This window comes from Melozone crissalis, unplaced genomic scaffold, assembly GCF_028551555.1.
Source record: "Melozone crissalis strain CALT ecotype California unplaced genomic scaffold, PUWL_Pcris_2 ptg000023l_1, whole genome shotgun sequence".
Lineage (NCBI taxonomy): Eukaryota > Metazoa > Chordata > Aves > Passeriformes > Passerellidae > Melozone > Melozone crissalis.
The window spans coordinates 17,666,363-17,691,204 of NW_026535801.1; the positions used below are offsets into that span (position 1 = coordinate 17,666,363).

Consider the following 24,842-nt stretch of genomic DNA (forward strand, 5'->3'; position numbering starts at 1 on the left):
CAGAGTTGCAAGTGGAAAAGATTGGCATGAAACAGTACAGAAACACATGGAGATCAATCACTGACATCATTATTGAAGTTTTGCGACTATAAGGAAAAATATGCACTTTTAACAGCTGGATGAGAAGTATGTCAAAGAGAAGAGAAATCAAAGGATTGACCAGACTATTCTGTGATTCTACAAATATGCATTTTTAAATCTAAATCTAATGATTCTCATCTTAAAATAAAATAATAGCTGATAAAGAGTATGCTGTTCCTCCCTCCCATCCAAGAATATCCATAAAAACTAAAAAATACTGGAAAAAAATCACTCTGGATCAACTGGAACAAGAAAACATTGAATGCAAAAAAGTGGAGCATTGAAAAGATGATCACAGAATCACAGAATATACTGATTGGAAGGGACCCACAAGGGTCTTCAAAGTCCAACTCCTGGCCCTGCACAGGACAGCTGCAAGAGTGATCCCATGTGCCTGACAGCATTGCCCAAATGCTTCCTGAACTCCACCAGGCTTGGTGCTGTGACTTCTGTGGGGAGCCTGTTCCAGTGACCAACCACTCTCTGGGTGGAAAAACTTTTCCTAATATCGAACCTAAAACTCCCATCTTTGAACGCTTCAAACTTGCCTGTTTAAACAAAAGCTCCTAAAACAGTAGCAAATCAGACTTGGACAAAATATCTTTTTTTTCCTGATCTGCTGAACTACACAAAGGAATATTCAGGTTATCACCTTGGTTTGGTAAGGATAAAATAAGGAGCCCCTTTGACCAGGGGCAAAGCCAGGCTTCCTCTTACCTGCGAGAGGTTCTGCAGAGAGTTTCTGATGTCATGGAGGACCCTGCGGAGCTGCATCTCCACAGTGGAGGGTGGGTTCATGGCAGGAGGACGATGAGGAACTCCATGCCTTGGAAAGAAGGGGCAGCTGAAGGGGGAAAGCATGGCATTGAAGGAAGAGCCAGAGATGCTTGGGATGCTGTGGGTGCTGAGCGTCCTCATGTGCTCGCACAGCGGCCTGTCCTGCCACTCCGTGGGGAGGGAATGGAGGGAGCACGTGGAGCGGGACATGGCTGCTGGCATGTGCAGGGGGCAGCTCTGTACCCTGGTGGGACTGAGCTCCTCAGACAGCCTGCTGGGCCCTGCCTGGGGCACCTCTTTCTTGGAGGACGAAGGTGCAATAAACAGTGTGGATTTGCACACAGGATGGCCGGAGGCTGCCTCCTCCTCACTTCTGTCATTCTCAGATGCTGCTTCCTTGTCCTCCTCCACCTGTGTGTACTTGTAGGTGAAGGAAGGAGGACTGCAGAGAGTCTCTTTTCCTGGAGTTAACTGAACATTCACAGAGGACACCACTTTCACTGGATTCAGCAATGCAGTTGGGAGAGACTGAGACCGCCTTAGAGGATAGCCCGATTCAGCAAACCAGAGTCTCTGCTTCCTCAGAAGATCTTTTGACTTAAGCAGAGTGCACCTGGCCTTGGAGTCAGGTGAGTTGATGATCCTCATCTCAGCTCTTTGCAAGGCAACCTGAACTCTGTCCACAGATGATGTGGAGGAGCCATCACCTTCCAGAGACTGCATCGACTTGAGGATATGGTGTGTGTGATACTGAGGAAACTCAAACACGCTGCCTTCCTCCAGCAGGTCTGATTCTTTTTGCTCACTGGAAATGTCTTCCTCTTTGGAGCTGACCTCTCCTTGGACTGTCTCTGATATATGAGATGACTTGCTTTCTTGTCCTTGATTTTGTTCAGTTTTACAGTCACTAGTTTTTCTGTCTTCACTCCTTCTGCTATCAGAAGATTTTCGTCTCTCTACTTGAGAGATAATATCCTCTTCATCATCATCATAATCCTCCTCCTCATCATCTTCCTCCTCCTCCTCCTCAAACTTATCAAAACAGGGCAGTTCCTTGGCTACCGGTGTCTTCTGTTCCTCACTGTGCGATGTCACAGTTGTTTCACTGTCACAGCTGTCAGCACTGCTTCCCATGCCCTGCAAAGACTCCTGAACCTAGGAAAGATATGAGACAGCAAAGGAGTGAATGTACTGGACACAACTACTGCCTTCTCAAGGGTCAGGCCATGAGTCCAAGAACACCTTCACAGGGCATTGGGGTGGGCAGCAGAAAGAATAACGCACTTAATGTGCAAGAGAAATGGTGAAGGAGAACAAAGAAACTGTAATATCAGATACATTGGGAGTACAATGAAGTATGGCACCAAAAGGAGGTTTTTATTTTTCTAAAGAGAAAATTCTCCACACATTCCTTTGATTTGACAACAAATTCAATACTGTAAGAAGAACAGAAGTGGCAAAAGAGTAAGAGCAAGAAGAATACAATGCTAGTATTTTAGGTGGTGATGACAAACAGATAGCTGGGTCATGGAACAAAGCATTTCCCATTTATAAAGGTTTACAACAGTGAAATGAAGGGTAGCATTAGGAAATGTATACAGAGAAGCGAGGAGAACTACAGACTGTAGTGAAACTGTGTTACAGGACAACACCAAGAATGGGAAAGCCAGTCTGCCCATAAACTAAGCCTGTTTAAATAAAGAATCATTGAAGACTGAGAATATCACATCAGGATGTTAATCTCAGTTGGAGACCACATCTGGTACTATTAGCCCATCCCTCCTTTCTCCTGAATCTTCTTCCCCTATTTATTTCATTCTAAATAACAATTTAAACCAGAGTACATAGATGAGGGAGTTGCTAATTTAATAGGTAACAAATGGCAGGAAAAGCATTTAAGAGAAAGGAACAAAGAAGAGAGCTATTCATTGTAAAGGACATTCTTGAAGCTGGCCTGACTGACTGCTGTATTTACAAGTGCACAAGACATTTCCCTAAGAGTATGTGGTATAAAGTACACTCTCGGAAATTTACCATAGTTGATGCATGAACTAGAAATTTTCCTATCTCTACTTTCTGCAGTTCTTGCTGCCATTAGGATATTAATTATTAGTTCCTTCTAAAGAGATTATGTTTTTCAGGCAATAGTTCCTTCTCCAACCATCTAGAAGATTTCAGACATGAATGTCATCTTCACAAGTACATATCTAACATTGCACGCACTGGCACAGCCACAAATTATTGTGAAAGAATGTGCACATTCAGATGGTTTTCAAGTTAAAGGTACTAAATGAGCAAAAGATTATAATGTTTAGGTGAAATCATATGTGCTACATGTGTGTCTATCTGTGTCCTAATCCTCCATCACATTGTTCAATTATGAGTAAAGCATAAGAACTTGGATGGAGAATTCTGGCTTCTTTACTAACACAAAACCCCTCCGCAGAATACCCTATCTCAATATCAAAACCTCCCTCAGAAATCTTAATTAAGGAAGTCAGAGATGAAAGGCAATATGGGTTAAATTTTGAGTTCTCTCCTGAGTTTCAGAGGAAGGCTATGGGTGCTAGAGTCAATAATTTAACAGTAGATGGCACTAAATTACCATACTTTTAAGAAACAATATATACTCCTCTGTATCCCCTTCATTTTTTCACAGGTTCTCTTCACCAGCTGCCAAGTTCTCATTTCCCCTAGCTGCATCATTCACCCATATTTTCTGAATTCAGCTCAGCACTTGGTCAGAATTAAGGATTGAAGGGGGTAGAGGAGAGCCTAGGAACTCCATGGCACAAACCTCATGCAGCCTCAAAATACCTTTTCAAAACAGCAGAACAGAAAACAGAAATCTCTTCCCTTTACAGCCAACACAGATAAACTCCAGCAATATTCCAGTGAAAGGGTGCTTAGCTGCAACATACTTTTAGTGGGCTCTTAATCAGGTTGTAACCAACATAAAAATCAGGAGTGACCAACTCTCCTCTGAGTCACCTTCTAACATGCCTGTCAACTTCAGTGCACTTACAGCTCTGTAGAGAGCTGAACAAGTATGTCAGATGATCATGCTCTTTGCAGGAACTCAGGATCATTTTTCCCTTTACTCATTATTACTCCTTTTCTTGCTCTTGAAAAGCACTAAGCTGATGTTTAAGGGAAACAAAGACCAACACTATCATGGCTTTTATTTTGGCACTCAGTTGAAGAACTACTAAATCGGAAAACCCAGAATTCCAGTACCAAAATGAAAAAGCAACACTGATGGGTGAAGAGGGTAAAAAACTCTTCCCAGCAACTGCCAAACAGCTTTTAAAGTGCTTGTTGCGCCACAAGGGAGAAACACATGGTAGCATAAGAAACAAGTCAGCAGATACAAGCTATAGAGATGAAATTGCTGGAGATACCCAGAATCCCATTTATTCATTTGGGCTGTGGTCTAGGTCTCAGGAATAGCTGGCCTTGAGAGCAGGATCCAACTCAAGGCCTTTCACTGGCTGACTGACAGGCCAATCAAATCATGGCTATTACTGTGTGAATGTTTTAGGAGAACCAGGAGAACAGCTCTCCAAAATATCAGATACAATGCAGTCAAGTATGTGTATTGAGCACACACCTAAACACCAGGCTGGAACAAAAATTTTCCCTAAGACATGAGGTCTCTCTGGTCAGCATCACAGCAATTTCTGGGACTAAGATCAAAGAAACCAGAACAAGAAAGAGCATGGAAGGTCAAAATCAACTAAAATTAGTCCATCTTCACAGTAAAGCTAGTGTGAAATTGTTTTCACTTTCTGTCAGTTGGTAATTAAAAAAAAAGAAAAAAAAGAAAAAATGCAGGGGGCAGGGGGGAGAAGTACATGGGCAGTGGGAAGGCAAAAATGATAAAAACATTAAACAATCACCAGATTAGCTTTAATCTTTCAAGACCTTAATCTCTACCCACTACTGAGAGGAATCAACAGTGAGAAAAGATACACCAGTAACAGCAAACAGAACATACTGAATTTAGACCTTATTCCAGTCCCAAGTATACCCAGATTAACCTACCAGAAAGGCTTTCAAATCTGAACACAGGGACTTGGCAGGTCCAGCTCTGAAAACTATGATTTTATAGACCTAGACTGACAGTCACAGTAGCAGTCAAACACTGTTTCACACTAATCAGGAGTATTTCAACCACAAGATGAGAACCTTACCTGAAGCTGATTGAATGGAGAACAGTCTGTAGAGTCCTCAGCAAAGCCACTGCTATCAGAGTGCTGACTTGCTGTCCTTAAGAGCTGATCTGTTTGAAACAACCAAAACCCAACTGGAATTACTTTACAAATCACAGCCTTTCAAGACCAATCTCACTGAATGCAAACCTTCCTTTTACAGCAAGAAACATGAAATGGGTAATACAATTGCTTTTCAGTTTCCACTTTGAACAAAACAGAGAAACAACTTTTTTGTGTCAAGCAAAATCTCTCTCACCCAAAGCCCTACTTGTGAAACTTCAAGCAACCATTTTTTACATTTTTTCCTTCCTGTGCTGTGGAAAAAAAAACCTCTGCAGATATTGCCCCTGTTGGAGTTGTCCTTTCACAAAACTGCATCATGGATTAATTCACACACAGGCAGTGGAAGAGTTGCTTTTGTGTTGAAAAGTACAGATTTGACACCTCTCCTGATCATGGAGATACTGAAGATCACTGGTCTCTCACCAGCCTAGACCACCCCACACACCCAGGACAGCATCACATGGGCAGAGAGGGCCATGTGGAGGACTCTGCCAGCTGCTGGAGAGGATCCTGCACTGGCTTAGCAGACAAATGCCAAACATCCCTTACACATCAATGGGCAATCTGCCAAAGCACATTCCCAATGCTCATTTTATACACCAGAGATAAGATCCTCCTGCTTGTTCCTTTCTACTCTCATTAGGTAAGCATTAAAATAGCCTAAAGAGGCTCTAAAACCCTAAGTGCTTCCCAGGAGTGATTTCCCCTGGTGCAAGCACTGCACTCACTAAGCAGCTTTGCAGGGAGATCTCAGCAAGCTCTACAGCACACTATTGCATGTATATTTTTCCTGACTGGACACAGGAAGCACTCACCAAGTGCAATGCTTCTGGTGCAATAAGGCACCAGAAACATTTTACCCAGCCTGAGGTGGGCAACAACCTTATCTCACCTTTAGAGCACAGCAGAAGTATAAAATCTTGGAGATGGAAACTACAGTGGCCTGCCACCTTCTCCTCTACCAGGCCCCTGCCACCTTCTCCTCTGGAGCCTTAGGCAAGAGCTTGCTGCTGTCTCCTCAAAGACTCAATGCAGAATTTTGCCCCAGTTAAATGTAGTCATATAATTAATCCCAGCTCACAGCTCAATGCATTGGCATGCATTATGAAAACTGTTGGATATTCACAACTAATTTTTTTATTATTCATTTTGATAAACACTTTACTAACACAGAAATAAGTAAGAGCCTGCACAGCCTGTGAACACCAGTAGAGGCAAACTGCCCACTCAGCTTCTGTTTCAGTGATGTCACACAGCTTTTAGGGAGTGCCTTTCAAATTGTGCTGCTGCTCTGTTATCATACTAGCCACAATATCCTGCGATGACAAACAACTTTTCTACCTCAAGACAGACATCCCCACCCAACTCCCAGCAAGGACAATGGAAATTACTTCCCTGAGAACTGGATCTTATTAACTGACTAATTCACTTAATACAGCTGAAAGAGCATGCCATGATCAGCTTGCCACTACAGCTGAAGCTGGGGGGAAGCTGTTACCTTCTTCATGGTGAAGAGTTATCTAATTTTGTTGCCAGACATTGAGCCTCCTCTGTCTCTTTTCTTATCTGGTGAATTTTAATAGAAGAGGAAAAAAACCCACTACTGGTGAAAGCCTTAGCCTCTCTTAGTGAAGAGATCCCAAGTAGTTCAGATAAAGCAATTCACCAGTGCATGTACTTCATTACTGTTCAACAGAACACTGACCTGCCCTTCTGCTTCCTTCTCCGTCAGTATTTCCTTTTCAGCTATAGAAAGGAAAATTACATCTATATGTTTTCTGAAATCAATTCTTGGGCTTCTCAGAGACACAGTACTGAAGTTAAAATGAGTCTTTCAGATAATCTTCCATAGCACTGGTTATTTATGGACATGCTTTGACAGTCTCACAGGACAGAAACCACCAGGCAAAGGATCAGCCTAGAGCAGTCATTCACACTGGCCTCATTTATCCATGGCAAGTGACTGGCACAGTGTGAACAGATTCAAACTGCCTTGGTTCAACCTAAGGAGACCAAGTCCCTTTCTACAGGTATCCCTTGCTTTCAGTGCTACAGAGCTGCTAGGATTTTTTAATGTTCTAAAGCAAATCAGAAAATATGTTTTCTGAGTAGTCATCTGCTACCACACCTTACCCTGGTCCTTTGCAAGTTCTTAGGGCTCTCCACAACATCACTATGATGTAAATGCAGTAAAAAATTGTAAAGAGCTGGAATCTCTACTAAATCAGTAGTGAAATGACAAGGTTTGGTTCTGTAAAGACTGGAAATACCAACTAGTACACTGAGATATACAGATACATAATGATATCCACCCTCTTGACAAGACTGATCCAGCTATGTAGCCTGCTCTGGATATCTCTCAGATTCAAGCAAACAAGGGGAAAATAGGAACACACTTCAAAAAAAGCCACAGAGTTACATCTGGCTCTTGACTAAAGGTCCTCCTGGCAAAGGAGAATCTTAGGACAAGGAGTTTGCAGTGAGATATGGGTCCCCTCTCTTCACCTTGAGTGCAGAAAACTCAGCACTAAAGGTTGATTTTATAGGCTGGGATCATCCCTTGCCCTGTGCAACCCCAGGAAGGCAAATATACCTTCTGCAAAAAGGTACCACTGCACAACACTGACTCTGCCACTCAAAGCTACTGTCAACACTACACACAGGAAATCTTCTGAACTACTGGGAGGAGGCCAGTGGCAGGATAATAACGAAAGTGTGGAAGAAGGAACCAGCTACAACAAAGAAAACCACCAGGAACAATCAAACTCCCATCCCAGTTTAACAGAGCACAAATAAAAAGGCTTATTGGATTGTTGTATTAAACTATATATTAAAAAAAATCAAAGTGTATTTGGGCACTGAATATATGTTAAGAAAATTGTGTATTCATAAATAATCTAAATAAACTGAAAAAGTTCTAAACAAAGAACACATTATGAAGAAACAAGTCTGTGGTTTACAAAACATGAGGGCAGATTCAGCAGAGCATCCCTGTCAGGGAAATGATTAGTTCATCTATTGCAACATCATAATGAGCTACCAGTGTCAGTCTCACCTCTTCTGTGTCATTCAACTGCTCACACAGAAGAGGAGAAGAAATATGTGGAAACTGTTCATAAAGTTTTAACATTTTTTTCTTGTATCTGCACTTTTGGAAAAGTTCAAATGCACTTTGTATTTTATAAGATAATAATTAAATTAACATTCCCAATTTAACTGTGAGGTATTTTATTATAGGATTAAATATCAATTGTCCCTTCTTTACATACTGATCACACCATGCACCCCAGCACTAACAAAACCAGCCCAATAGGAGCCCTGTTGCAAAAACTCTGAGTCCCTGGGGATTTCCTTGCATCTGGACAGATAAGCACAGACTCCCACAAATACTAAATCTGTTCCAGATGTTTTCTTCTCACTCCCCCATCTCCAATCTCCTGTGGAGCTGCACCCACAGAGAGCTATAAATACAATAATATATTAAGGACAGGAAGTGCTGATGATGTGCTTTCTTCCCTTTCAAGAATTAAACTTGCAAAACCAATAACCTTAATGCCTTAAAAGAAACAGGTCTGTGGCTACTCAAAATTTCACAGAGGCATGTTGATGCCAACAACCAGAGACTCATGATTTGCGGTGTCCTGAGAATACTTTTTCCTCTAGGCATTGTACCTGCATTTGTCTTTCTTTTGGGGCATTTTTTTGGAATGGAAGGTGCTGCTGTATGATATGTCAATAAGAATTTTGGTTTTGCACTAACAAACCTTTCTACCAGATAACTTTGCAGGACGCTTTTTTTATAGTGGACATTCAGCAGTGCTGTGTGTTTGCAAACTAGCTGAAGCTTTTCATTCTTGTGTTCCTAAAACAACTGAGATAAGACACATGCTTTAGTTAGGAGTCTAAACAGCAGTAGACTGTGTTGTTCAACCATAATAGTCAACAGTCAGCCAGACTATTTCAGTAAGAAAAGAGAATATCTTTTTATTTGAATAGTTCACTTCTTATTAAAAGCCCTCTTAATATGCCTTACAAATCGCTGTAAATTTCAGAGAAAGCATCCACAGCCCTCTGTGCAGATGTAAAATGACACTGTAAGGTTTCTAATAACCTGTACCAGAGAACACCAACCCTACTAACTGACAAAGAAATACCACCACATAGAAAAAGAGGTACAGAAGTATTCCTTCAGGGAAGTATTCATCTGGAACAAATCTTTATGTGTGCTTATGCACCACAGAGAAAAAGCCACTGGAAAAGGTGGGTTTGTATAAGGATTGTCAACTGAAATCACACTGCAACAGAGGACCTGTGGTTGAATTTCATGCTGATCCCACCTCATGAGATTGCTAGCGAGAGTGGAGTTTCACATTCAGACAACGGCCAGAATTTTTTGTAAGTGACCACTAACTTTGTATGCCTTCTAACTTGGTGAACATCCCCCCTCTGAGAAAGCAGGCTGAAAGGCCATGTTGTCTCATGTTGGACAACTTGCAAAAAGAAAAGTCGGCTACAGTTTTTCTACATTTTGGGTTAGTTCTCCATCAATGTTCGCCCTCTTGGCAACTTGACTGAAATCCACACAGAACAAAGTCCTACATTCTTTGTGTCTCCCAGGTGAAATAAAATGCTGGTCTCAGACTAACTTTTAGTGAAAGTTCGGGTATTGCTATCCTTGTCAGATAAGTCATAGAAAACTCTAGGCAATGCCTGCCTGTTAATAAAGTGTCACCACTAATCTGTGTGAAGTGTATTCAGAAATAGGAGAGACATAGTGCCTGGGAAACATGACCTGGCCTACTTCAGTCAGACTGAAGTCCCACTGCCAGAACTGTTGGTAGCTTTCAGCAAGTACACACAGGACCATCTCACTTTTCTTTCTTGTGTGGTGGAAGAAGAACATAAAATAACTACTGGGAGGAGAAAAGATGAAAAAAATTATTTTGTCTCCTCCCTGACTGCAGCTCCTGGTTCCTTAACTTGGTTTTCTCTGAAAAGCTCTCCCTGAAGCTGGAGAGGCCGGCAAACAGGAGAGCCCTGCCCTATAAAGACTGCACCTCTTTTCATGTAGTCATGTAAAGCAGGTGGAGGAAAGAGGAAGCATGTAAGGAGGAAGTACTAGGAACAGTCAGAGATTCAGTTTCTGGCAATCCTTAGTGGCCTATGTTTGTACCAGAGGAAGCTTAGTGAGCACCAGGCTGTGTTGTGCAGAACACTGATGAACAAGCAGCACAAGCTATCACCACTAACCAGGCACTACTCTCCCACACTTAGTCCAGGGCACTCTCAACCACGTTCATGCAATTCAGCTGACAGGTCACACAACTGTCAATTCATTTGTGCAAATGCAAATAAGATTATCTGTGTTTCTTTAGAGAGGTTTTTCTGCCTCTCTTAAATATCTAGAGATGCTATTCAAGTTTCACCAAAAAATTGCACGCATCTAAGCACCTCCCTAAGTGCAACAAGCTCCAGTTCCTCTTTAATTAAATGTATCAACTAGAGAATGACCTTCACTTGCCCACACTGGGCAAAGTAACAATCACAAAATAAACGTAAAAATCAGCTTTAACCCCCTCCAAGCCATAAAACACATAAATAAGAATTTGAGATGAAAGCACAAACTAAGTGAACCACAACAGCCAGTGCACAGCATTCTCCACGTGAGAGACTACAGTTTCCACGTGGGTGTAGAGACACTAGTTTTCTGTGCAGGCAGCCTGCAGACAGAGCAGTAGTGCATAGGAAAAAGCTGCATGTATCATGCAATTTAGGTTTAAAACAATGTAATTTCAGTTTAAATGGGTATCTCAAATTACAGGACCTACTAAGGAAAAAAAAAATCCCACACAATCTGAATTAGCGTTTCAAGCCATCTGAACTACCATCAATTACACAAAAGTGAAAACAGCCAGTGAGGTTATAGGGCTGTTGTCTTGCCTGTAATTTGGTTGCCACTTTGTAGTAATGTTCTGTGATTTAGCTAAAAAAGAAACCCAGATCCTTTTTATTTCTAGAGAGAAAAGAAACTTTAGAAGCTTAAAATATCTGAATCAGCCTTTCAGATATGGAAGAACACTCAGCAGCCTGCTGTCCTCACAGAAGCTGCAGTCTACTCACCTTTCCTTGACTTGGTCACTGCTAGCTGATGTGTAGCTGAAACGTGAGGTAGATCCCCCTCTGTACTCTGGATCTATCAGGAAGAGGAGATGAATATTTTGTCAGGCCAACTGGAATATATTCCTGTGCTTAGGAATGCCTAAGCTATACACACTGCACATGCAGGAGGAGGTTTTGGTGGCTTTTTCCTTCAATTGAACAACCTATACTGGTGGAAGGAGCAAATTGTGATCTCCTTGAACCAACTTTCACCAGGCACTCAGCAATGCTCCTGGAGGAGAACAGTGATCCTTGGGCAGCACCTCCCACACAGAGCACAGACCTCCCCTCTGGCTACCCTCTGCACACAAAAGACCTGGAAATCACATCCTGTGACAACACAGAGCTCTCAGTTCCTCTTTGAAAAAACACTAAAATTACTGTGTGAAAACACCTCTGACCACCTTTACACTACTGTCTTTTTCCAGTCAGAACTCTTGGCCCTTCATTTGAATTTAAAGAACAAGTACAATACTTGTAGAAAACTGTATCAGGAGGTCAGCACTCATGGACTGTCATCTGCTGCCCTACCAACTATTTCCTACAAGCCACCAAACCTCCAGCAGAAGGACCCAGACCCAGCCAGAACCTACTCCAGACTTCACCATGCCACTGCTTAGGGAAATAATTGCTATGTCTTCCAGCACAGAAAAGGAAGATAATGTATTCAGATCCATGCACATTTCAACTGGGAAATGTAAAACTACATAAAAATGAATCCTTTCACTCAGTAACTTTGTGAAACACAGTCTTATTAAGAAAGCAGTTCTCAGGCAAATGTTCAAACAATGAAAACAATATGCCTAAAATCTCAACAGGGAGGTCTTTGTTTGGTTCAAAACCTAGAATATGTTCTCTCTTTTTGCATGTGATCCAGAAAAAATCCTAATGGATCACACGCAAGTCTACATGCACAACCTCCCTGTCCAACTCTCCCCAACCCTCCCCTCTAATGGGCTGCCAGCCCAGTTTCAAAATTATAACACAATGAATTTATCTCAATTTTTTATCAACTTAAAAATGTAAAAATCAAGATACTGATGTTGATAAGCCAAAATTCGTATTTGGCTAAAGAAGAGGTTATATTTGCATTGATCTCATGTGTATAGCAACCATATTTATATTTAATTACTTTTACACAATAAACCTTACTTTTACACAATAAACCTTGTGGCTTCTGTTCTTTTAGGAGATGAAGGCTGTAACAAAGGGGTAAATCCTTATTTCATCCAAGTGCAGGGGAGTCTAGAAGGGGCTCACCATTTAAGATTAGGAAAAAACTAGCTTGGTATTTTTATTTTAACAAAGAACAACAAGTAATCTTACAGACACTTTAATAAAACTGGCCTTCGAGGAAGGTGACTTGATTCTCTCAAACCTCCCAGTTTCTGATGGCTAAATTTGCAGCCTTCCAAAAGCTAAGGTTCTTCTCATTTAAATACCATCCACCTCCTGTCCTTGGCTGGGAGACAGCATTCCATTCCAACCGTGTCCGCAGCACGGTGCAGCTCCTCAAGCACACAGAAGCTCCTTCTCCATCCCTCCAGCCAATATTCCTGCTGGTAAGTGACCTTCAGCACTGTCATTGGCCACCTCAGGAGTGGGTGTTTGGGGGAAATCCTGTCCTGACTCACTCCCACACTAGCTATCTTCACAGCCACAGACTTCCGAAGGGCACGCAAACCTCCAAGGCATTTGTAAGCCTTGGAAAGAACTTCCTTGATATATCTGTCATCTTTCTTATGCATAAGAATGCACTCCATGCCAAGCTAGGAAAACAGGGGGAGGAGTTACTGTCACTAAGACAGTTTATTGTTCATTACACCCTGCTTAGAGATGCACAAAAATAAAATCCCACTGCCAGGAATTGTTCTGAAATGTCTTCAGCAAAACTGAATCCATCCCTCCCAGGGATCTGCAGCCAGTTGATAAGTATATACTATATTGCATAAACAAAAAATCCACCAAAATCCCATCCCACATCATATGCTGTCTTGCCAAAACAGCTGCGTTTATGCCTGGCATCACTGCACAAAGTGTGCAACCAAAACTCTGCAAACACATCACACTTGAGCAGAATTCAGCGAGCCTTTCCAGCCAGCTTACTCTGAAGGAAAATTCCACACCTCTTTTTAATATAAACACATGTATATACATGTATATAAAATACATTAATTGTTTCAGTTTTGCCCAAGGGTACCAAAAATGGATTTCTCCTCTGAAATATACGGCAAAATGCATTGCTGCTCAGTCCCATCCAATTGTGCCAATGCAAACATTTTTGTAGCTACACAACAAGCTGTATCAAGAAAATTATCTGGCTGAAAACTAAGCCAGGAAAAAGAAATAAATCAAAATACACTGAGTTTCTTTTTCCCCTCTCAATTGGACTAGTCCTTTGTTCTGGTTCAGTAGATGGCCACCAATATGTGGGTAGGACACACTGGAATAAACAAGTGCTAGGAAGCACAAGAGGCTTGATTACTTTTTTTTTTGCTTAATGAGTGCCTTCAGCTACAACATTAGATGATCTAGAAGAACTTGTCATGACAATATGACACCAGACACAGTATCTTCTAAATCATCACTTCATCATTCACTGTAAAATTCTGTGGCTTTTCTATTCACTTGCTTTCTTCATTTTACCAATGAAATCACAATATCCTTCATTTTATGTATCTATTTCACATAGACAAAAAACTTAACTGCTGAACTTTTAACAGTCACATTGAAATGTGTCCACAAAAGCATCTACTAATTTAAGAATATTGAGACAGTTATTACAATTTGAGCATTAAGTCTATGCAAAAATTGCATTCTTGAATCAGTAGGCTGCATGTTTACTAGCCTAATAAACAAATCACTTACAGGAACCTGGGAATTAAAATTCCTTTGGGACAATTTTCAATATGAAAATGGGTATCCGCATATATGAAGATGTTAAAAGACACCTAGCACAGACTGTGCAATTAAGCCTTGCCAAAAGTCATGTCACAGCGACCTTCAATGTGCTAATTTCCAGAGAACAAATAAATCAACTTAGAGTAGATTGTAATCAAAACCGAAAGTTGCAAAAGATGAGCACCTCACGCTACATGAAAGTCCCTCCTCTGTTTCACTGCAACAAAACTCTTGCTTTATTCACGAATTTATCTTTAATAAACATCAATTAATAAACTGAATTTACTTTTGGTAACGAAAGTAATGATTTCTACTTAACAATTTAAGTAAAGTAAAAACTAAACACACAAAGTTTTGCTGCGTACAAAGCCTAACCTAGATTTACTTACATAGGGAAACCTTCCCAGGAGTTATCCCAGTGATAGCAATTACCTGAATTTGATTTTAAAAAAAAGAATGAGAACTTTCCCAGTGACTTAGGAACAACAGCAGCAGCAGCACCAAGTTACGTTATTCAGAGGATCAATTAGAGCAGCCTGCAACTGCTGAGAAAGCACAACACTCAGAGAATTTCAAGTATTCCTGGAGAAAACACTGTCAACTGCACAGGAGGGAACATTCCTGTGCTGGCAGACAGGGAGTTATGTAAACTGTATGCACAAAGAAAGTCATGTATCTTCACCCACCTCCTCCATCTCAAAGGAGTCCTTCTGCTGCAGCATTAGGTTCACGATGGACGGGTTTGCGAGGGGAGCGCAGGAGTCTCTCGCTGGCGATGCTGTGCACAGTCTCTGTGTCAGGACACTGCTTTCAGAGGTGCTGGAGCTGCTGCTGAGGCCTGGAGAGTCCAAAAGCCCAGGTTCTTCACATGGTCTATCCTGAGCACTTGCCAGCCTGCCACCCTGCCCATCTGCTGGAGGCACAGAACCCTCCTGTGCTCCGTCAGCCACAGCAGGGAGGTGTGTGGGTCTCTCTGCTCTTGCAGCCTTTGTCTGACTGCCGGCTATCTCCTCCTTTACAGGAGCCAAAAAAGAGGGACAGTCTTTCTTTTTAGGATGTTTTGGCAATTTAGATTCACTTTTTCCATCATTCTCCTCACTCCCTACTTCAGCTGGACTTTTCCCTTTTTCAACAGGCGAAGGACTGGAGGAGCTGCTGCCATCAGCTTGCTGTGTGCCACACAGATTGAGTTTTGACAAGGTCTTCATTAAGCGACTGGCTGTGTTGCTGCGATTCAAAGGGGGAGGGCTGGATGCTTCTTTGCTGGAAGACACTGAATTCATACTACCAATTTTCTGCAAAGGAGTCCCAGAGACTTGAGAATACAAAGAAGAAAAAGCATTGGCCACAGTAGTAAGCACTTCAATCTGACGAAAACGACCTGCACAGGAATGAAACACAAGGCATATCTGAAGAGGGAATTTTGATCATAATCTCTGCCCAACCCCACAAACCTACTCCTACTTTTATCAGGTGCCTCTAAGGCTGAATGAACACTTCCTAGACCTGTAAGATGAAAGTCATACCCTACTATGGAAAAAAGGAATCTCTACTAAATGCACAAGAACAGCACACAAAGTTCTCCCAAATTAAATCAGTGGCATGTGTGTGTGACACAAGTTTATTTACAAAATGCTAGAAAGGAAGTGCTACTCACATTGCTCTCTCCAGCTACAACTACAAAAGGACAGCTATGCCCTCATTTCAGCAGCGCTCATTACTGATCCAACAAAGCTCTTGTCCAAGTCCATAGAAATACTGCCCCAGATTTCAACAATGGCAAAAATAGGTCACTGCCACCCAGAAAAAAAATCCCACCCAGCAACTGAAGAACACCAGAAACAGAAGGATATTGCTATTTGTTTCAGTGCTCTACAGCTGCATCAGAAGAAAAGATGAGAATGATACAAACCAGAAGGCAGCATACTTTAGAGGATGCCTTTTATTTCCCTCCCTCACTAAAATCCTTCCACTCACCCCAAGGTGACCACCCCTGGTGGTCACCTCTTGCCTATTTAAGACCAAGCAAGAGTTTTATTATGAATTCTGAATGGAATCTTGGCCTTTAGGCTGTAACAGAGTTTTGCCAGAATATTAGATACACACCTCTTTTGGGGTTGTTTACATAGTTAATAAATTAATAAATAAACTGTGTTTCAAAAACATACTTACTTGTTAAAGCAAAACTTGGATTTTCCACTTCCATGCGCTGTATTTGGGCATTCAAAAACACTTTGATATCTATCCCTCTGGCAAACGATGATGAATTAAAAAATCTCGCTGGAATTTTTGAAGCAATATCTGGTTCATCTCTCCCAAACCCAAGGTTATAGAGCACTTCTTCAGGATCTTCCTCATAAAGCTCCAGTAATTCAGAAACACTAAACAAATGAAAGATGTTAACCACCTACATGTCTCCCTTCAAGATCCAGTCCCTTCTATCAAACTGCTAACTCAGCCCAGTAACCACTTTGGTTTATTGAACTTTTGACTCCTACAGCTCAGACTAGTTTTGGAAATAATTGTGGAGATCTTTGCATCTAAAATTTTCGTTCCCATTATGAGAGCCACTGACCCAGACACATGACAGATCCAATCCCATAATTTCTAAAATCAGTCTTATTCTGCAGAGCCTAAATTTAAAATGCCATTAAAAGTTCTGGAATTTTTAATGTTTAGGTCCATTTGTTAGCATTTACTGAAAACCACAACAAAAGACAAACAGAAGTGTTCCAAGCAACCAAATGAAAATTCCTTTCTCAGCTACTAAATGCAGCAAGGCACATAAACAAGCCAAGTCCATGTAACTGAGGAACAGACCTTTTAAGCAGAGTTTTACCTTGAAACAGTCGCACTGCTTTTTCCAGAGCCGGTGGAGTTCATACTTCTCCCCTTCTGATGGAACTGCAGCCTCCTGTCCTTTGCCAGTACACCATTGCTGTCAACACAAACAGAGAGGAACCCTGTGATAAACCTCTTCTGTTCAGGGACTTAATTCTCTGTCTCACTGGAGAGCTAACCCGCCAGCACTGCTGGATTTCTCTTTTTCCCTTCAGCGTTCTCTGGTTTATATTATCCATGTCATTTATTGAAATACAGAAACAAAAGCAAACCCTGGGCTATCTCAGTAAAAATGTACATAGACAGTACGACTTTGAAGGCAAATGCGAGCTGAGAAAACAACCCCAGATCTGCCCTTGCTGCCCCACCTTCCCTGTTCCCACCCTCCTCCAGTAAGGAAGCCCAGCCTCGGGTGAGCTGTCCTTGCCCGGCCTTTTCCTGCCTCTCCTGGGCTGCTGCCTCCTCCAGCAGTACCACCTCTCCATGCAAGGCCACCCTCTCCACGCCCTGGGTACCCTGCTCCTCCCAGGTGCCACCTGCCCAGAGCTGGCTGGGGAAACTGAACAGGCTCCCAGGGAAATGAAGCAAGATGAGCCCCAGCCCACACTGCTGGCCAGCCTCTTTCCCAATCCCAAACTATTTCTTCCCTGCATCTGGAGAAGCTGCCTGAGCATTAGGTGGTATCCTGGGTTCAAACATTTCTGGTTAATCTCTCTGAGGAACAAAATGCTCCCTCCCCCAACAGCCACCAAGAAACCAAAGGTGGCAGATGATTCACCTAAGAGTGTGTATTTATTTATGGTGCCCAACTCAGAAGGAATAGAGAGGATGCTTTCCACAGGGGCTGTGCAGTATTCCACTGAAGTCTCAGTGGAGTTTTAGTTTCAGCACATTTTATTTAGAAGCTCTAATCATCTCTCCTCTCTCAAAGTCTTTTTTCCCTGTTCCCAAAACACATCTGCTGTGACAGGCAAAACCAATTTTCCCTCGAAATTTCTGAAACAGTGAGGAATCAGTGAGGCAAAGAAGGTTAATCATGCTACATTGCTAAGATTTGTCATTTTTCTGTTTTCCTCCTGCTACTCCAAAATCTATGTCAGGTCTGCTGAAAGAACATAAAATCTTAATTTTTTTTTTTTTCTGCACCTCCTAACAGCTCTTTCTGTGTTATCTGGATCACTTTCTTCACTCTCATGTAAACAGACACAAGCAGAAGAGCTTTAGCTCTGTGGTAGCCCCCATGACTTCCACTGCCCATTCTCCCCCCTGCCCTTCAGTATAAATATTCCTCTGAAGTAAACAAACACAGAAAAAGATGTTTACCATGTTTCTGTTTGGGCATCACTCCGTAGTTGATTAGCTGTAGAGAAAGAAAAAGAAGTTATATGCAGACCTCTTCAGAACTACACTTCTCACAACCAGTATGAAGAAGCAGACAGTGAGCATGTTTACCAACAGTCCTGCATAAACCAGATTTTACTTTTTCCATATAAATGATTGTCAAGGGTTTCTAATATATGGCTAATATAAAATGATCTGGTTTATTAAAGCTCTGTTTAAAATTAAATCTCATATGGACACACGTTTACATCCTGTCATTAATCTCATTACTTGAAATTTCAATTGCGATAAGCTGGTAATTGTTATATAAACCATTTATTGCTTTGCAACTGAAGACATGATTACCAGCTGCAGGGCTGTTCCTGGGTGGGAAGGGGAGGAGGATAAGCAGGCATGCAAAGATTGCTCCAGGTGAGAAAGGAAAGAATATAAGAAAGGCAGCTGGCCCCACAGCCAGGTGCAGAGACTATTTGTTCATCTTTCCATCAGCAAAGTGGGGCAGGGCCCTGGCTGTCTGAGCTGGACCACAGCTCAGTGAAGCCCCCAGTGCTGATGGGGCCAGCAGACATTGATAGGGGCAGGAGGGATAGTTGATAGGGCTCAGAGTTGATAACCTCAGGAGAGAGGCTGTCTCCCAGGTACCAAACACCTGGTCACCAGGCTGACAGGGAAGTCAGCACTTTCTACAGCTGGATCATATGGGAATGTTCCAGGCAGCATTATTCTTTCAGAACTGAACTTCGGACTTAAATTATGGGTTCCTCAAAGAGGCAACTCAGCACTAACAACTTGCCCCAGGAGACAGGCAAGGAGCACGTGTCTGTCACAGCAGCCCTCAGAATCAGCTATGAAAAGAGTGATGTCACACACTGCCAGGAAAACTCTGCATCTCGACCAGCTGTGCCAGCAGGGTAAAGTCAGCAACCATTAGTAAAACATGGAAACCTCTCAGCCTCTCTCTTTGTTTTGGAGACATCACAAAGAAATGTATGCAAAACACAGATCCCACATCTCCTCTTTTCAATATTCTTGCCTATAATAGGAAGGTAAGCCTATCTGTAAGGATTATCCAGTGACTAAGTTGAACAGCTGAACCATGGTTTTACCAGCTCAGCAGCGGGCTGGGGTTACAGGTCCTGCCCAATGCCCTCTGTACCATTCACACAGCGCTCTGCCTTGCATCTGGACTCAGGCAGTCGTGGCTGCACAAGGGCAGGCCATTCATCCCAGCCTCAAAGGGACTGTCTGTCTGGCAGGGCATGCAGCCCTGCTCCAGGCACCTCTGTTGTCCCCTTGTTCTTGGATGGGAAGCAAAGCCCAGCAGAAACATCCACATTATTAGCCAGAAAAATCAACCAGCAGTTCTAGTACTGGGATCCTTTCATCTGAACAAGCTAAATCATGCTAAAGACCCACAAAAACCAGCAGTCCTTAGAAATTATAGGGAGAAAAACTGAAAAGAAAAAAGTGACATGTATTAAAATCCATTGATTCTTGTCTTCTTGGTCATAGGCTCAGACCCTTGGATTATCATTACACAGAAACTTTTTCTATGAAATCTTTGTGCTGCAGGCAATCTAAAAAGTCGAAAAGATTGTCAACAGGAAAATGTAATCCTATTTAATCTGCTGCAATAGGAGACTCATTTACTACTTTTCCATCATTATCAGATCAAAATCATTACCAGATAAACTTTTTTCCCTTAGAAGTCTTAAATCTTTAAAAATTAAAGATATTTCCTTCCTCCAGGCCTTGTCCCACTACTCTGACACTACTGGCAAGACTAACATGGAAGAAAAGGGCTTTCTACTGCATCAGTTCTGGCACTTAGCAAAAGCTGTAATTCAAAAACATTAAAAGCTAAACTGGGAATTTTCCCTTTTTGTTTCTAAACACTGAAAGCAGATAATGTCTTATATCCTCTGTCTGACAGATAACCCCAGGACATGGTTTGTGAGAATTTTTTTTTTGCTATTTTACAAGATGCTTCTGTTAGAACAGCATCCACAGTGCTTTTGCTAGCTGGTTTATGGATACCTCTGATCTATGATCAACATCAAGGCTAGAAGACTTTTTTACGAAGTCCATGGGGAACAGCCACATCTCCTTCCCCTTAAAAAAGGGAAGAGAAAGAAAAGGCAAGCAGCTAGCAACAGAAGAGCGTATATTGTGGTTGATCCAAAATACTTACTCAGCTTTGGTGCTTTTCACTTTTAAAAGCGCTTGGCTCTTAATGAGTTTGCCTCGTGGCTGACAGAATTTCACTCCTCCTTTCAGAAGCTTGCACAGCCACTCCCAAGGGATTCAGTGCAAGTGGGGCATGCATGGCTGCCAAGAGTAACCCATGGACAAGAAGAGCAAGTAGGAGAAATCATTTTCTCACAGCCTTGGTAAGTGCTCCAGGCTGTCCTGTCATAGTGGGTATTAAAATGAGAGGGCAGAAGCAGATTCAGGACTGCCTCTGGCCTTTGGGTCAGAGACTCAGAGTGTTTAATTCTAGCAATAGTCTAAATAACTTCAAAAAGTGAATCTTCCTGCATTTTTTGTGTGCTTCATCCTGCTTTTCTAGCCAATGCTGTCCTTCAAAATAAAAATCAGATGACTGAGTATAATTTTCTTTGCTAGAAAAAGAGTCATAATCTGCCGCACCCACCTTCGGCTCCCAGGGATAAGTCATCTTCAAAACTTCCTCCATTTCTCACCAGCATGCCTGAAAACATACATGAAGTTAGCACTTCAACAACTACAATGCTCCAATGTTTTCCTTCCAGCTGCTTATCTAAAGATATTAGCAAGACACTTCATTTGATACAAGAAATAACTCGACTTTATTTACAAACCCTGCATTACTCATGCAGTTAAAATGCATTAAGAAGCAAGAAGTCACATTTCAGAACATAGCAAAATGATTTTGAAAGGAAACAACTATGACACTGCTTTGGTTTTGCACTCAGAAACACTTTCAACTCAATGTGTGAGCAAATTAACTTCAAGTGGGAACCTGGAGGTACCACTCAGCCCATCTGTGCCTTTGGCTGCTGCATTATCTGTTCTCCAGACATCTTACCAGGAGAATCCAGAGTCTGAGTCCAGCTGGGGCATTCCCCTCTCACCTTCTTGTACCAGATTAGGAGCTGAAGTGAAGACTCCAGGCACAACAAGTAATTCTTCTTCACTGTCACTACCTGCCCATTCCCACTGTACTTTGAACTTTAGTATTCAGACCTGCTCGGATAGTAAAATTTTCAGGTGTGGCAACCACAGTTATTAGAGGCAGAGACTGCTTAATGCTCTCCAGTTTGGAGACAAAATCACCTCCCTGTTTTGCACATCTGGGAGTTTTTTTAGAGCTTACTAAGATCTCCAGAAAGACTTATTCAGGTTCTTTTCCCCCTTCTCCAGTTCCTCAGGCACAATTGCTCTGCTGTGAGAATAACTCTGCAATACTGACCTGGCTTTGGTTTGCTACTAAAGACACCAAGTCTCACATGAATGTCCTTGAAAACAGTTTCCAGCAAAAGAGATTTCAGTAGGTAAAGCCCTTCCTTACCCTTCAACAGAGGATTGCTTTGCTCATCCAGGGAGGCTCCCAGAGGCGTTCTGAAACCACAGAAGAGATTAACACAGCTTAAAAACTTGCTGCTTCATGTCCTTCCTTACAGCATGTAACAAGCTTGTGATAACAGCAGTTGTCCCTCCCTCCCTCCGCCCCCAGAAAGCACAAACATCTGACGACTGGCAATAACTTCCTAAACAACCCCCAGCCCTCTAAATAAATACACCTTGCAGAGAAAAACAACAAAAAATAATAACTGCATAACTGCAAAGCTCAAACACCTTCAGGAGCAGCAGCCCCTGATGAGGAAAATCATGGGCTTCTCAGCAAAACACCCAGAAAAAACAAGCATGAATTTTTGAATGGATTAATTCAATCTCATTTAAGCAGCAAAAACTGTTGCCATTTTTCTACACATTTAAAACTTTTTGGAGAGAGGGGTGAAAAGCTGTATTTGATGATCAGGAAGAATCAAGATAAAAAATCTTGACAGCTATGTTAGCTGTCACTTGCCAGTTCTGATGCCTTACAGGCTGTTCACACTAGTTCTTTTTTGGATGATCCCTCTCATAGCTGCTGCCTGAAGGGCAGGGGATCTGCCGAACCTCATGGTGCCTCAAAGGAGCAGCAGAAGCCTCACAAGTGACAGGTCCAATCCCACTCTGGGTTCACACTGTATTTGTTGACACTGGCTAGATGTTTCCACATCTTGTCTCTCTGTCATGTTTAACCAAAGCCTTGTCACTTCTAAGTAGCACAGCATTAACTTTAAATGCTCAAAACAAATTCAGAAATACAATACTCATAAAGAAGGGAAAAGCAGATTATTTATCCACCTACATTATGTATGTTTCATTTGGATTTTTAATTAGACAAACACATAAACCTGCCCGAAGACCTGAAAGTAAACAGTGCTCTGATACAGTATTTATTTTGGTGCCATAGCCAAATTAAGGAAGGAAAGTTTGCATCTGCTTTCTAACCGACCTTACACTTCACAACTTTATTTTTCTTTCCCCTCTGAAAAGAGCTCACTCTCTCCAGATGCAGCCTGCTGATACAGGGCAAGCTCACTTCAACACGCCTTCTGCAAAGCAAAGCAAAGCAAAGCAAAGCCCCACCGTGGTGGGACTCCAAGGCAAACAGCCAGAGCATCCAGTGCATAAGCACATTCCAGGTGACAGGACACACTCTGCTGAGGCTCAGATCTCCTGCATTTCTGGATGTCTGTCCAGTCAGAGTCTGAAAAAACTTAGGCTATATTGTCTAAACCTGTCAAGCTACAAGAAGCCTTATGTTCTGAGGTAATAACTATGCTGGATGTTTACTCCCTGGCCCTGCTGGGTGCACTCCCAATCTTCTCCCCCTCCTTCCCTGGTGACTCCCATGCCTCTATGTTTTCAATGTAGAAACTTGCTGGCATTGACTCTGACAGCCAAGGTCAGTGCTGCATGCAGTGGCTGGCAGAGAGCAGTAAAAGCATCCATCAAAGCTGGCATTTTCCTTTTGAAATGAAATCTGTCACCACTACAGCACATTAGCAGCTACCAGAAAAGCATCCTTTCAACCACCCCTTGCTGCCCTACCTGCACAGCTGCACACAGCTGCCCCTGCCTTTGAAACACTTGCTCTTAAGAACTAGGCAAAACATGAGTTTAAACAATGGAGAAGTACCACACAAAAATCCTTTCGGAAAACAGCACGATTGCTCTGCCTGTCTGCACCAGGCTGTTTTCCACCACCATGTCTCTGTCTCAGAGCAGCCCTGTGCACCTGGGAATGTCAGGGCCGCGGGACCCTTCCCCTTGCTGTGCCCTCAGGATGGGGTCTGCCTGCCTCACACAGCCTCAAGGCTTCCTCTCATCCCATCTGAACTTTGTTCAGCTCCCAGTTGTGGTCAGGTGGTCTCTCAGAACAAGACAAGGGTTTTGCACTGTGCTGTGGAAGTGTTTAAATCACAGCTTTTAAAACCTTATCTGGGCAGAAGCCATGTTTATTTTAAACTTGAAGCAAAAAATCTCTTCTTTCTGAGGCATTTCAAGAACTCACTTCCTGCATATCTACAGGAGATGGCTCCTAGATACCTCCCACATCCCCTGTATTACTGGCAGAGTTTAAATATATTCAATCAAAATAATACATACGTCATCATAATAGTTGACAAAAATTTCTTTTCATCTATCAGTATAATACCAACACTTGTGTTTTAACTTTTATGAGCTTTCTTATTACTTCAAGGTGCCTTTTCAAAGTACTGCGGAGAGAGAAAAAGAGGCCTTTTTCAAAGGCATGTGATTCCCAAAATGTAAATGAATCAGAGACTTTGAGTAACATCTGACATTTTTTATGCCTCCATAATTCTAATCACAGTATGATAAATGCTTGCTTTTTTGCTTTTGGGGTTTGCTGCTAGTTATTTCTTTACAAAAATCCCAAAACAACAAAAAGGGGATCTATCAACGTAAATAACATGGGAAATTAGGAACCCTCATCTCCTGTAAAGCAGATGTGAAACAGAGATGCCAAGTAATAAAAGCCCCAAACCACTAACATAAGTATCAAAGGACAGCTAGTAATTCTTTTTATCCATATTAGAACACTATTGATGCCTTTAGAAACAAACAAAGGAATAAAACTTATAAGAAGATCTATTTATGCAGTGGGTTGATATTAAGGTTTTTTGTGCTGCTGCCAACTCAAACCAGAAAATGAGATTTTAGAAGTGCCAGTTTTCTTCTGATTTCACAAACACGCACAGAAACTCAGAAAATGTGAAGGACTACTTTTAGAAAACATGTAACAGAAAAAATATTGCATGCAGCTACTTAATCTTCATTCGTAGTAATAGCTACATGGTAACTTGTATGGAGCTAACTTTTAAGAATAAGGTCGCGCCATGAACCAGAAAC

General features: G+C 42.0%; 1 protein-coding gene across 1 annotated transcript in view; it reads right to left on the reverse strand.

The window, feature by feature from the left end:
• ITPRID2 (ITPR interacting domain containing 2) overlaps positions 1-24,842 on the reverse strand; it is a 40,158-nt gene that overhangs the window by 12,475 nt on the left and 2,841 nt on the right. The window contains exons 4-12 of the mRNA XM_054277907.1: positions 21,928-21,977; positions 21,031-21,087; positions 18,360-18,396; positions 17,035-17,133; positions 16,368-16,576; positions 14,882-15,576; positions 11,256-11,328; positions 5,052-5,140; positions 799-2,013 (exon numbers count right to left, since the gene is read on the reverse strand). Coding sequence (XP_054133882.1) covers positions 799-2,013; positions 5,052-5,140; positions 11,256-11,328; positions 14,882-15,576; positions 16,368-16,576; positions 17,035-17,133; positions 18,360-18,396; positions 21,031-21,087; positions 21,928-21,977 — 2,524 coding nt within the window. The remainder of the gene's footprint in view (positions 1-798; positions 2,014-5,051; positions 5,141-11,255; positions 11,329-14,881; positions 15,577-16,367; positions 16,577-17,034; positions 17,134-18,359; positions 18,397-21,030; positions 21,088-21,927; positions 21,978-24,842) is intronic.